The sequence below is a fragment of the Crocuta crocuta genome, unplaced genomic scaffold, assembly GCF_008692635.1.
Source record: "Crocuta crocuta isolate KB4526 unplaced genomic scaffold, BGI_CrCroc_1.0 scaffold27, whole genome shotgun sequence".
NCBI lineage: Eukaryota > Metazoa > Chordata > Mammalia > Carnivora > Hyaenidae > Crocuta > Crocuta crocuta.
In genome coordinates, this window is record NW_027532250.1 from 639,469 (window position 1) to 654,080 (window position 14,612).

At 49.5% G+C, this 14,612-nt stretch overlaps 1 protein-coding gene across 1 annotated transcript in view; it reads right to left on the bottom strand.

Moving 5' to 3' along the window:
• RAB22A (RAB22A, member RAS oncogene family) overlaps window positions 1-14,612 on the bottom strand; it is a 49,340-nt gene that overhangs the window by 15,228 nt on the left and 19,500 nt on the right. The window contains exon 2 of the mRNA XM_077778312.1: window positions 487-568. Within this exon, the coding sequence (XP_077634438.1) occupies window positions 487-558 (72 nt within the window). The 5' untranslated portion in view covers window positions 559-568. The remainder of the gene's footprint in view (window positions 1-486; window positions 569-14,612) is intronic.

The following is a 14,612-nucleotide window of genomic DNA, read 5'->3' on the forward strand; positions in this document are numbered from 1 at the left end:
TTTGATCATCAGGCATTTATTAAGTACCTATTGCTTGGCTCTGTGTCAGCTCATCCGTTTCACTTAAATCTCAAATTTTATATGCTGTAAAGTTCCCTCTTTAGCTTTTAAAAGGCAGCTATAAATGAGATGTGCTTAACTCTCCCTTTCTGCCACTAATTCTTTTATATCTTTGCTGGAGGACGGAGCCCCAAATCACACACAATGCTCTGAGCGGGCTTTTATCAGGCCCGTTAGTCAGCGTTTACTCTGAGACACTAAAAAGTATAAAAATGCCCTCAGTGCCCATTATCACTTTCCCCATCAGTGGACTTTGTGGCTCTAATTGAAAAGAAAAAGGCTGGCCCACGCAAATGGAAATAAATGTGTCTCTGGTGCACAGGAGAGAAGTGAGTGACATGCAATGACAGGGATATTGACAGTTTGGTCAGAGCTTTAATGTGGGCCTCAGAAAAACACATAGTAGTAAATTAAACGGCGACTTACTCGTTCTTGTCCAGCTGTATCCCAGATTAGGAATTTATGTAGCTCATTTTGGTACTGGACAGTCTTGGTCATAAAAGATGCCCTATAAAGAGAGACCTAAATGATCAGAATACTTTTATTTAAAAATAAAATACTTTTATTTAAAGCACGATGCCAGCCCCAGTTGGAAACATTACTTAGACTAGAGCTCACACTCCCACCCCACCCCATCTCTTAACCGTGGTCCTCTCCGGAGTATTTATGAGATGTTCGGAGGCTAGCTGCATATGCTGGATCAAAATAAAGCACTGGGCACATCTGCCCAAAAGAGTTCTCTGGTCTGTGATTGCCTAAGCTCCTTATGACCAGAACCAGGAGATGATGGTGATCTAGACATGGACCTCCCTTGTAAATGACATGGAAGCTGTTATTTACAAAGATGATATCATGGGAAAACCTTCTGAAAACCCTGTGTGTCCAGGAAGGAGGCGCACTAGTAATAAACATTAGGCCGTCGCAGTTTGTCCTCTCCATTCCCAAACCACACGACCAAACAAGTAGCTGAATGAGAGGCTGTGCAACACTCGAGTTGATAAAATTAAGACCCCAAACAAGGAGCAGGAGGGTGGCTGAAGAAGCGATGCCCCTGGGGCTACTTCTGAGTTTCAGCTGACCCGATGGGCAACGGCAGCCCTCCGGCCCTGACCCCGTTCTCCATGGAGAAAGGAATGGGGGTGTGCAGGTCGGTCACTCTGCGCGACCACTCTGCCCCCAAGGTCTTTGAAGACTCCTATCATTTGGGGGTCTTCTACTCTTTGGAGATCCTGTGAGGGGCCTCGGTGGCCCAGAGCACATGGCTGGACACTCCAGGGGCTCCTGGACACGGGTTCCAAGTCCTGGGGCTGGGTTCGGCTCCAATGCTACCTTCTACCCCCACCTCACGCAGAAAGTTCCCTCCGGGTAAGTCCTTTGTCCCTCAGGCTCCTCCACACGCCGCCGATCAGGCTGCTGGCGTAATGCAGAGATGATTACGCCCTCTTTTGTACTGGATAATGAGCCTTCTGAGGCTGAGGGCCAAGCTGTACTCTTAGAATCATACACTAATCATCTTAATCAGGACATGAACGCAATGGCTAGGCATTTTCAAATACGCAGGATGTCTGAAATATTTTTTTGAGATTCAAGTTAATTGTGCAAGTTCTTCAAGAAAGTGCAAGCTGAAATCCACACAACGACTTTCTGAAGAAACACGGAGTTTAGACTAAGTATCAGAATCCTCAGTTTTAAAAACTTAAACTCTAATACAATGAATTCCTGGCAATATTTATATCAATTTACGGTTCAGCAAGCAGCCTCTGAAATAGTGACTGTGATGGGGAAGCAAGGTCACATAGGTACTATTTACTGGATATTTATTTACTGGAAATTTACCCCTCGGTATCCTTAGTAAAGTGCTTTATGCATAGATGGTACTCGATAAATGGTTATTGTATCAAGAACTTCTGACGACTCACCATGATTAAATCAGGACGTGCAATGTGATCTCTCACTTAGGAAAGATCTAAGCATTCAAAAAGCAGTGTTTCTTGTGAAGATTAAATGCTATGAGGCATGGGGAAGTGCTTTGTAAATTGTAAAGCACTACACCTATACAAGGTATTATTATTATTATTTAAAGGCAGCTCCAGGAAATGTTTCAGTTTAGACTTTGCAATTAGTCCTAAAAGCTTACAGCTCAACTCTCCATCAATTATGACTATGGTGTTACATTTAAGAGTGACAAGAGGCATCCAATAGAGGGCTATGAACAGAACCAATGCACCCATCACATCCATCGCGGCTGCTCCAAGAGCAAGAGAAGAAATATGCTTCAAGCTGACCAAAAGATGAGAAAGGTGCATATAACAATTAAAAGGAAATGCTTCATTCCAGGATCAGAATTCACTGAAGTTCAACCCACCTGCCAACCATTTCTCCTTTAATGAATACACAGGTTGACTACTCAGACAGGTGAAAGGCACATAAAATGACAGCTGTAGTGCCACGTAAATATCTTACAGATTAAACCCAACTTCCTGTCTGACCTGAGACCATTCTCCCAGCGCCCCCCAGTCATCACTCTTGACACACCTCCTTCTTGCCTACACTGAGCTCTGGAGAGCCCAAAGCCCTCTACGTGGATCTTCTTGCAGCCATATCTATTGGCTTCTTGTCCTTCAATCTGTTGGAATCTGGTCTGTCCTTCTGTGTCGACCACCCAGAAAAGCCTTGGGCTTTTTCTTATGAAAAACAAGCACAATTGCCTAAGACCCGGCAGCACAGGTGCAGCGCCTCACCGCGAACATCCACTGATGGTGTGCAGGCCGGGGAGGGGCAGGCACTGGAAGGCCGAGTTTCCTCATCGGCCCTCAGTACCCCAGGCCACCAGATGCTGGGTACTCAATACTGGACATTTCAAAGCACACAGGACTTCCTAGTCGACAGCAGCTCGGGAGACTGCCCTTGAGACCCGGATCACATCTGCAACAACCAAGCCAGTGCTTTGTTCATCACAGCCCTTTGGTCTACGGTCTTTGTTATCACTGAACATGCTTGACGTCGCCAGGGTGCTGGCAGATGCAGGTGGCGCTGAGTCACAACCCCTGCCCTTTACATTCCGAAGACGAGAGAGAAGCAAAGAAACGGACTCTGACATAGTGACAGTGTCTGAGAAAGCGCCACTTGGGCAGACCCTGTTAGGGCATCCTTTGATGTCTGTCTTGGGAGGGGTGATGGAGTGGGGAGAGTACACCAGGGAGCCAGAGGGAGGAGCTGGAGGGAGGGGGCTGACGTGGATGAGAGGCAAGGCACTGAAGGAGCAGATGAATGGGATGGGCCTCAGAAGTCAACCGGAAGTAGAAGGCCCTAGAGAAGAGGTGGTGGCTGGGGAGGTGTCCTGGCCTCCCACTCTGAACGAGTCTGGTATGACCACAATCTCGGGGGCCAGAGCTGCTCCCTCCCCTCCAGCCGAGACTACCTGGGCTTCTGAGCAGTGCAAGCAAGGCCTGGGGTCTGCCCGCACAGTCCCCAGCTTCCTCGCTGCTCTGGCTCTGCCGCCTTCCTTCGAATCAGCACACAGGACAAGCTTATCTGACGTCGGCCTATCAGAGCTCAATTATGGCTTTATGGGACTTAAAATCACTGTTCTCTCCCCTGATTCAACTCTAGCTACAGTGTGGGGCACAGGCCATCCTTGAATGGATCAGACAGACGCACAGCTACATTCCTGGCCATTTGCACCAGGCTGAATGTGTCAAATCCCAGGAGAGAGGGAGGGGTGAACAGGGGCCAGAGACCCAGTCCCCTGGTCACTAAGATAACTGCATTTGGTTCCAATGTCCGCAAGCACACGCACCTGCTTACTCTCACAGACACCCATGGCATGGAGAAGGTACCAACCCCCCCACCCAGCTAGCCCCAGAAAAGCTGAAGCGAGGCACCCGCTTTCCCCAGGAGGCCAGTGAGCGCTGTGAGCGTCTGGTGCGGCCAGGCCCAGTCACACCGCCTGTGCCTTTACAGGCCTGCACGCTCCCAATCAGGCCCCCAAAGGCTCCCCTAGGCTGACACAAACCCACAGGGAGGGCCCAAATCCACTTCCGATTTAACCTCGCATCTTGGTGGTGGGCGAAACGAAGGCTGTGTTACAGGAGGATGTAGGGAAGGGCTGGGGGCCCCGAGCAGCCCCCACGCCTGCTTCCCCTCCAGCAGTGGGGTGACTGCCTTGCTGGAGGAAAGCCTCAGAGCCGCGTGCACCAGTGTGGAGACGGTCCTTGTAGAGCGGCGCCGGCCTCAGGCCTCTCGCTCCACACGGCAACTACTCCTCATCACTCGTCATGACTTCCCGGGACTACTCTCCAGTCCCCTCCACCCCCTGCGCCGCCCCCCCGGCACTCCTGTCCGGGCAGCAGCGTGGTTCGGCTTCTCAGAGACCACAGAGGTCGTAGGCCCGCAGCCCCCTGCGCGTCCCCGAGTCAGCCCTCCCAGCCCGAGAACACACACCCCGCTGTCCACACTGGCTGTGCTTCGCGCGCGCTGCCGGATGGCGAGCCGGCACCTTCCGTCCGGGCCACTGCCGCCCCCGCGTCTCGTGCCCCCAGCCTCGGGTCCTTCCAGCCGCTCCCGCTCCTGCCTCCACACCGGCGGCTCCTTTTCCCCGGAGTACTTGGCCCCCGGCTCACCCGCGGCTCGAGTCCTCACTCCTTCGAGCTTAGCTCCACCGCCAACGACCACAGGAGCCTGTGCGGCGCACCAAAACCAGGCGGCTTCCCACCCCGACTCCGCCCTGCAAACTGCACACTACCGTCCGTCTCCAGGACGCCTACTACCCGTCTGTGCTCCATGTGTGACTGGCTTGTTTGTGGGGTTTTTGTTTTAATTCACCCGTGCAATGTCAACGTCACCTGCGGAAAACGGTAAGCTCCATTCAGGGCCTTGCCGTCCCTCCTCCTCCGTACCTGGGGCACCGTCCTCACCTCCCTGCTAGATTTGGGACAAAACACTCACCGCCTTGCCGCCAACCCCTCTGCGTTCCGTGACTCCAACGGGGCCGGGGCGTCTGGGCGCAGCACTTCCCGGGGCACTTGGGAAGTGCGGGGAGAGCTGAACTCACAGGGGACGGACCACAGCTGCGTGAGCAGCTCGCAGACGGGAGGGACGCGGCTGGACAAGCCCAGGGCTGACCCCGCCCGGGAAGCCCTCCCTGCCGGCTCCGCTCAGCCGCCCGCACTCGGCTCTCCGCCAGCCCCCGGGTAAGAGGCCAGCCTGGGGGTGGCCGTGAAGACTTGCGGCGCCCGCCCTCCCTCGGACCTCGGGGCTCCTGCTGGGGAGGAAGCGGTGCTGCCTGGTGTGTGGAGTCCGGAGCTCTTCCCCCCCCACCTTCCCCCCAGCCTCGATGACGACGGGCATCTCTGTTGACTTGTGAAGGCCTGAACTCTTGGCCCATCACATCTGTGAAAACCAGTTCTTCCTCCTCAGCCCCTGGATTTGGCTGGTCTCTGCAGCGCTAACACCTGGACTCAGGGCCAGACCCAGGAGCGGGTGTTGCCCGTGTGTCCCCCGCCTGAGCCCTGCGGAGCCCTGGGCTGGCCCTGGGGCAGAAGGTCTCCCGCGTGACTCACCCAAACGAATCCTGCCCCAAGATTCACGTGTTTCTCTGTTGATGACAGCGCTTTTGTGAATGTGAATCTGATCAACACTAGCCCAAATGCACACGACCTAGATACTTCGCCACCACGTCACACTTACGGCGAACACAGGGCCTGCTGGGCACGGGCCGCAACGGCCCCACGACGCGCGCTCTGCCAGAACGGGGCGGGGGAGCGGGGGGAGCTGCTGCCACAGGACGCGGAACAGGTCGGCAACTATTCTTTGTCCTTTGTTACTTGCGTCCGGTTTTGTAGAACTGTCTGGTTCTTCATTTTATCTGATCTACACTTGAACCTTAACCCCCGAGATAAATTCACAAATTGGACCCTAATCTCGGAGCGGGACGACTACAATTTGTCCCTCCCATCGCCACTCACGCTGCACAGTGGCTCGTCTCGCATTCAAGTGAAATGATGCGGAGGGTATGATAACTTCAACATCTTGCTTTTTGAAAAACAGGCAATGGCTTCCTGCCATCCAAATGATACATTTTTATTTTCCAGCCTGCCATTTACTTGTCTGATAACCTTATTTTTCACTACTAAACCATCTCTCTTCACTCTGCTAGGCAGATCTTATTACCTCTTTAATCTAAAATCCCCACTAGCGTTATTTCCTAAAGCTAGAATGCCTTTCATATACTTCTCCATTTTTCATGACATTCTAAAAATATGACTTCTGTGCACAGCAAGTAGTCACGATCTTTGGTCGGAGTACGTGTTCCCAATGAGAACACTTGCTACGAGGGATCTCAGAAGTGCCTTTAGTGGCAGTGGGCTTGGCCAGCTCCCTCGGAACGCAGGCATGGGTGACACCACGTTCCTGCACCTCTCTTGACTGCAAGCCCCTTTCTTGGAATTCCTCCACGATCAGCATCCCTATGATGCCATGCGGTGCCTTTTAAGGACGAACGACTCAACGTGTTCTAGCCAACTCTCAATCTCATGCAAACAATGCCCAGACCTCTGCGTGACACATCGTCAGAAAGGCCGCTAAACGCACCAAGACTGAGATGTAAGAAACCAAAGTACGTGAAACCTAGCACTTCCTCTAAGGGACAAACGCAGGGGTCTCAGAAAGAGCTGCAGAGGGTGCAAGGAACTTGACGGGTGCTCGGTGAGAATTAGCTGGATACGAGGGCACATATGTCTTCTGTCAGAGTGGCTTCGAAGAGCCAGGAGTCTCTGAGTAGCCATAACTTCAGTGCTTACAGCAGGCTCTGCAGTCAGGATTGTCTAACCTGTTCAGCAAACACTAGCGTCTCTTAGGCTGACGGGGTCTAAGGGTTAACGGCCCCTCTGGATGGTGCTTCCCTTAGGGATTTCTATACTTTTGTCATTTTAACAACTTGTGACAAACTATTTAAAATAAAAGAAAGCATTTTTATTTTAAAATTTCTAATTTTTTTTTTTTTTTTTGAGAGAGAAAGGGAGAGCAAGCACTAATGGGAGGGGCAGAGAGAGCAGGAGAGAGAGAATCTCAAGCAGGCTCCACACGGTCAGTGCAGAGCCTGATGGGGGGCTTGAATCCACAAACCATATCATGACCTGATCAGGAGCTAAAATCGAATTGGACACTTAGCCAACTGAGCCACCCAGGTGCCCCGAGAAACATTACTTTAAACATAAAGCTAACTAAGTTTACTAACAGTTAGCCTCCCCTTTCCTAAGTCTGTCAAAAAGGACTTAGAGTAATATAAAACCTTTCACATCATAAACAATAAAATCAATACCAACAGTGATGAAACCGGCTACCCTGACAGGGTTCAGTGTTTACTGTCAAGGATTCTCATACTTTGTTTTTTAAGATCATTTATTTTGAGAGAGAGACAGAGAGGGAGAGGGAGGGAGGGAGAGAGTGCGAGCGCACGAGCAGGGGAGGGGCAGAGAGGGAGAGAATCCCAAGTAGGCTCTGTGAGGGGCTCGATCCCATGAACTGTAAGATCATGACCTGAGCCAAAACATGAAATCTGAGCTGATATCTGACAAGAGTCAGATGCTCAACTGACTGAGCCCCCCAGGCGCCCCAGAGGATTCTCATACCTTTACACATGGGACCTATGTAGTCCTTACTGTGCGCCTCTGGGTTGGGTTGACTCTTCATCCCCAATTTGCAGACCAGACATGCGGGGACATGGCCAGTGCATGGTGTGGCTAGCATCCTTGGCCAGGTGGCCAGGCCCCCGACCCTGTCCTTGGAACCCCAGCACTGCAATGCTGTCTTGTATTGGGTAGTCTACTCCCTCAAACGCATGGCCTTCTACCACATGCCAGGGACACTGGGCAGGCAGCTTGAGTGTACCTCCATCCCTGCCCCCCGGGAGGCTCCCAGTGGGCGGACTGGTCAGGGGAGCAGATAATTACAAGGCAGATATTCTGGGAGATCCTGAAGGGCAGAGTTGTGGGGCACAAAGGGAAAGCCAAACCTAAGCACCCAGGAAAGCGGTGATGCCAGGTGTGGGAGGCTGGATGATGCTCCTTCCCCCACAGAACGGCCACACCCCAGTCCCAGAACCTGTGATTATGTCACCGTCTACGGCAAAAGGGATCTTGCAGATGTGGTTAAGAATCTTGTGATGGGGTGAAGATCCTGGGTGATCCAGATGGGCCCCATGAAGTCACGAGGGTCCTTCTAAGTGATGGAGGAGGGGGAGCCAGGGAAGAAGGTGATGCGTAGATGGAGGCAGAGACCAGAACAATGTGTCCTGAAGATGGATGGACAAAAGCACCTGAAGGCAGCCACCAGAAACAGAAAAGGGCAAGGAAACAGATTTTTCCCTTAGAGGCTCTACAACAAACCAGTTCTGCGAACACACGGAGTGTACGCCAGGGGGTCAGATTTCAGGCTTCTGACTTTCAGACCTCTAAAATGATAAACTTGTGTTCTCGGGAGCCAATGAGTTTGCCATAACTTGTCAGAACAGCAACAAGAAACTAATACACTAATGAGGACTTCAGAGAAGATGTAAAGTTTGGGCTAAACCCCGAGGTGGAGGAGGGGTCTGCCCAGCTGACAGGGACAGGACCCAAAGGAGGAAGGGTCACATTCCATCAGGATAAACAGCAGGAACAAAAGCAGAGCACTGCGAATGTACCGGAAGAATCCCAGTGGGTCTGCGCCGTGAGACTGAGCCGGGCGGGGTGGTAAGTGCAGATGGCGAACCACACACAGGGCTCTAGGTGGGGTGGGGACAGAAGCCACTGCACTCTCAACAGTGATGAGCATCTACCCTGGGTGAGGCCCCCGGTTCCTGTAAGTCAGAGCCCCACCACCACCAATTCTGCCCTATCTGTGCCCCATCTGTTACTACTGAATACTGTAAAAAGAAATCACTCTATTTCTTAACTTTGCCTTGTCTACGCAGTAATATTGGTAAAATTAAAAACCCACTGGTTTCACAAATTAGTTTTATCTTGCCTAATAGACAATAAAATACTTGATAGAAATTTACCATATTCATCTGTGAACCATCATCATGAGTCATTCACAGATGGTGTTTTGGGGAAGACAGCTCGAGTCAAAGGTGGGGGGGGCGCCGAGGGGGAAGGAATGTTGTTATCAGACCTGTTTCAGAGGTGAATGGAAAATCTGGGGTCCCTCTGTCAGATACCCGGCCCTTAATAAGCCATGGGTGAGTGAGACGGACTTCTGCTTTTAAGGATCTTGCAGGGCAGAAGGAAGGCGTGGGCCCACAGACAAAACCTGGGGGACACCAAGCAGTGAGGGCACGACAGGACAGAGGGAAAATGGGCAGGAAAGGCAAACACAGGAGGGAGGGAGGGAGGGAGGGAAATGATCCCAGAAAGAAGGGACATGTTGAGGCTGACACACAAAAACCACAGGGTCTGTCGTGAGGGAGACGGGCAGTTCTGAGGAGTCTGAGGCCGGCTTCAGTCAGGTCAGGGAAATATGTGTGTGATGAGCTATTCTGGTCGTCTCCAAATTGTAATTGTATTCATTCATTCTTTGAATCGGTAATACAGATTCATATGCTTCATTACCCAAGATGTACAGAACAGGTGCACAATGAAACGTCTCCCTCCCACCCCTTCTGCCCAGATCTTCAACTCCTCTCCCCAGAAGCTCATGTCACAGCCTCTTAGGTCTCCTTTCAGAAATGCTGTGGGTTTACACAATCACAGGTGTATACAGGGTCCCTTGTACCTTATTTTATTTTTAACACAGATGGTAGCATGTAGTCTGTATCTCTGATTTGTCTCCACTCTACCCTACACCTAGGAGATTATCCAATATAAATATATAAGGTTTTCTGGGGTGCCTGGGGGGCTCAGTTGGTTAAGTGTCTGACTTTGGCTGAGGTCATGATCTCGCCATCTGTGAGTCTGAGCCCCGCGTTGGGCTCTGTGCTGACAGCTCAGAGCCTGGAGCCTCCTTTTGATTCTGTCTCCCTCTCTCTACCCCTCCCTTGCAGCTCTTTCTCTCTCTCTTAAAAATAAAAAAGCATTAAAAAAAAATAAAAAAAAAATAGGGGTGCCTGGGTGGCTCAGTCGATTAAGCAGCCAATTTCGGCTCAGGTCATGGTCTCACAGCTTGTGAGTTCGAGCCCAGCATTGAATCTGTGCTGACAGCTCAGAATCTGGAGCCTGCTTTGAATTCTGTGTCTCCCTCTCTCTCTGTCTCTCCCCCACTCACGCTCTGTCTCTCTCTCAAAAATAAATGTTAAAAAAATTAGGTTTTTGGGGTGCCTGGATGGCTTAGTTGGTTAAGTGTCCAACTTTTGCTTAGGTCATGATCTCACGGTTCGTGGGTTCGAGCCCCGCGTCGGGCTCTGTGCTGACTGCCAGCTCGGAGCCTGGAGCCTGTTTCAGAGTCTGTGTCTCCCTCTCTCTCTGTCTCCTAGAAATAAATAAACATTTAAAAAAAAAATTAGGTTTTTCCCTTTATCATATTCTACTGCAGGACTGTACTGTACATCATGTAACCAGACGCCTACTAATCAGCAATTCTGCAAGGACGAACCTTGCACAACTACTAACTTTGTTGTTTGGAGCTAATGTGAGTTTATCTGAAGGATAAAGTCCATGACGTGGAACTGAGGGGCCGGGGGACGAGATGAGGACGCTGGGCCAGGGTGCGGGCTGGTAAGCCAGGCCACCCGGCTTTTGTCACAAACTGTGTATCACTGGGCAAGTCTCTCTTCCCCAATTCTCTCGTGTGGAAACTGGGAATAACTTCAGGACCTGGAACACAGGGCTTTAAAAATACACACAAACAAGTATGTTTGGAAGTGTAATTAACATACAATAAAAGGCAGAGCAGGGCCTCAGTTCAATGAGTTTTGACAGTTCATATGCTCTTGTCATTACTGCCCCAAACCAGACAGAGAACACCTCCATCACCCCAGAAAGTTCCCTCACGCCCAGTTTTAGTTCATTCTCATGCCCATCCCACACAGGCCGCTGTGACTTCAACTTCGCAGGTTAGTTTTGATGGTCCTTGGATCCCCTATCAGTGAAATCATAACATATACTCTGTTCTGTCTAGTTTCCTTCCTTTAGCAATGTTTTCGAAATTCGTCTATACTCTGCGGTGGTTAATTCCTGTTTCCTGCTGTATGTACCTGCTGCGCGGTACATTACTCTGCCCATGTACTCTGCCTGTTCTTGCGTTGAGGGATATTGGGTTGTTTCAAGTTTTTCGCTACTATGAATAAGACATCTTGCACAGGTCTTTCTGGAGCGATACATGTTAATTTCTCTTGGGTAACTACCTAAGAGGGGCCTTGCGGAATCACAGGATAGATGCACGTTTAACTTATATGAAAACAGAGTCCCTCAAAGCAGGCGTGCCACGGGCACTCCCACCAGAATTATATCAAGCTGCGGCTGCTCCATGTTCGTTCTAATTGTGCCCACGCTCTACGGATGAGGCACGGACATCCACCCTCACCGCTAGGACTCAACACCGGGCCGGAGGGGCTGGCCAATACAAAGAGAAAAAAAAGCACAAAGATGGTGAAAACTGCCAAACTGTCACAGAGGTCACACTTACAAACATGATAATGTACGTATAAATGTAGAACATTCTACGGCATCTAGAAAATATGTAAATGCCAGAAACAAGAAAACTGACATTTAACGCAATCATTTATATGGCTGGTGGTATTTCCCATTTTGGCATTTGTTTCTCTGCTTCCTTTCTGTCTTCTTTTGGATAAATCACTTTTTTTCCCTTTCGTTCTAGTGTTTTCTCTTGTAGGGAATTTTTAGCTATATTTCTTTTCGTGGCGTTATTTATTCAATGGTTTCTCTAGAGATTATAACATGGCTGTAAATTTTGGTGTACTTCCACCTAATATGCTACTTCGTGAACAGCTCACGATCGAGGACAGTCTAATTCAAGGTACCTCCTCTGACCCACCGTACTCTCGCTGCCTTACACTTAACTTCTTCATATGTTATCAATACAATTAATTGGTATTTTTATTTTAAAAGGAAGAAATGTGAACAGCCTAGGGTATTTCTTGACTTTTGCTATATATAGATTTTTTCTTTCATTCCTGTTTCTATAATTTTAATGACAACCAAAGTTTAAGTAAAATGATTCAAATTTTCACCCCTCCCCCCCCAAAAGAATTTCTTTTAGCATCTCTTATGGCACGGGTCTGGCAAATTCTCTCAGCTTTTGTCTGAAGATGTCTTTATTTCACCTTTAATTTTGAAAAAAAATTTTTGCTGGATATAGAATCTTTGCTTGGCAGGTTCCCCTCAGCACCCCCCCAAACTAAAGATTCCTTACCACTGTCTTTGGGCTTCTAGTGTTTCTGTTGAGAAGTCGGTGATCATTCTTCTCACTGTTCCCCATATATAATGTGTTTGTTTAATGCCCCCTCCGATTACTTTTAAGACCTGCTCTTTGGTTTTGAGCAGTGTGACTACAGCATATCTAGGCTATGGTTTGTTTTGTTATTTTTCCTGGTTAGAGTTTAAGAGATATTTCTGTATTTATACATTGATCACTTTCATCAATCTTAGAAAGTTCTTGCCCTGTATCTTTTGAATTATTTCTTTTGTTCCATTCTTTTTCTCCTTTCTGGGATGCCAATGAGGTGTGTGCAAATGTGGTGTAATAAGAAATACACATTTGATCTTTGTCATCAGGTTCTGACACAAACCCCTACATCTCTTGGAATTTCTGAAGTGATGTGTCTTCTGTCCTCATGAGGGGACTCCTGGTGGGCCCCTACACTGCCCAGGGACTGCCGAGGGAGGTGCTGGCTGCTACAGGGCCCAGATACCGATTAGAGGGTTAGAACTTTGCAACCTGTGGGAAGCTGTGAGGGGCTGGAGACGGAGCTCATCACCAACGGCCAGCGATTCAACTAATCACACCTAGTAATCAGACCACGATAAAAATCCCTCAACGATGGGGTTTGAAGAGCCGCTGGGTTGGTGGCATATCCCAACTCCACAGGACAAGAAGCTCCCATGCTTGCGGCCCTTCCAGCCCTATGCACCTCTTCATCTGGCTGTTCATTTGTGTCCTTTATAGCGAACACTCAGAGTGTGTTCCTGAGTTCTCTGAACAGTCCTGGCAAATTATCCAACCTGAAGGGGGACGCGGCTGTGGGAACTCTCAACCTGACAGCCACATCAGACAGAAGTGTGGGTGTGCCCAGTACTCGCAACTGGCACAGGAAGTGGCCGTGGTCTTGCAGGACTGAGTGCTCACGCCTGCGCAGCCTGACACACCTCCAGGGAGTGACCGGCAGAACTGAACTGAACTGAAGAGCACCCAGCAGTTGTCTGCGGAGCTGGTGGACTGCTTGTTGGTGTGGAAATAAAACACACGTTCGGCAGAAGGGGTGTGATGAGGAAAAACAGCACATGTTGAGTCCGCCTGACAGTATCCTACAGACCTCGATGTCTTTGTCACTGTCAATTCTCCTCGCCTTTGTTATTTCACTTTGGATGCTTTCTGCTGACTTTATATGAAAATTCTATGAGATGAGCTGAGACTGAGCACAGCAAAGATCAGCATATCTCATCAAGATTTTGAGGAATTCTCTTGGCTTTCCAGCTCCCACCTGCATCCCTGTGTCCAGTGAAGGCAGAGACTGCCTTGGTGAGGTCTCTTTAGGCTCGTCTGCGNCCCGATTCTGGAAGGGTCGAGGGCAGTCACAGACCACTTCTCTCTTAGGAGCGGTTTGCCACTCAGGTTTAGTTCATTTTCATTTCTTTGGGAGCCCAGATATCTAATGGGCTCTTAAATTCTTACCTTGTTTGTCCCGTTTTGTTTATTTGGACAAGAATGTTGTGTCTCTTTATATCTGAATTGAAAAGCACACAGGACTGCTTTACGGAGTTACTACATTTCAAGTATACACTATATAAATATAAATATCACTCCTGCTTGCACTTCACAGTGGCTGTACTGAGTCACACCCAGTGGTGGACCTATTGACAGGGTAGGATGAGGTGTCTGGGGGGGACAGGGTGGAAAAGGGAGTTCAGGGGCAGATGTAGGGAGGCCCAGGTGTCTCTGCAGTGACACAGCAGTCATCTGGAGTCACTGGAGAAAGGTGGCCCTCCAGGCTGTCAGTGTGAGTGAAATCATGTGGGAAGACACGGGAGGCTGTGGAAGAAATCCTCACTGCTCCAACATTCTGGGGCAGACGCTGAGGCTGAGAAACAGAACAAGAAGACGACCCCAAGAGGTGGGAAGGAAGAGAATCAGAACTGTATCCCGGGTCACCAGACTTTGCAGAAAAACAAAAACAAAAACAAAGGATATTAAGATAATGCCAGATAGTTCTAGAGAAAACAAATACAATAAAAAGCAACCTGTAGATTATATTTGGCTATTCACAAGTTGATGTTCAACTCTCCAACAGGGGTTCCAGTGGAATCATGAGCAGAAGCTAGAAAGAGGAGGATCTGGAGTGCATGGGAGACTGGTAAATAAAGACAGTGAATGTACACAATTACAGAAATCCTGTAATT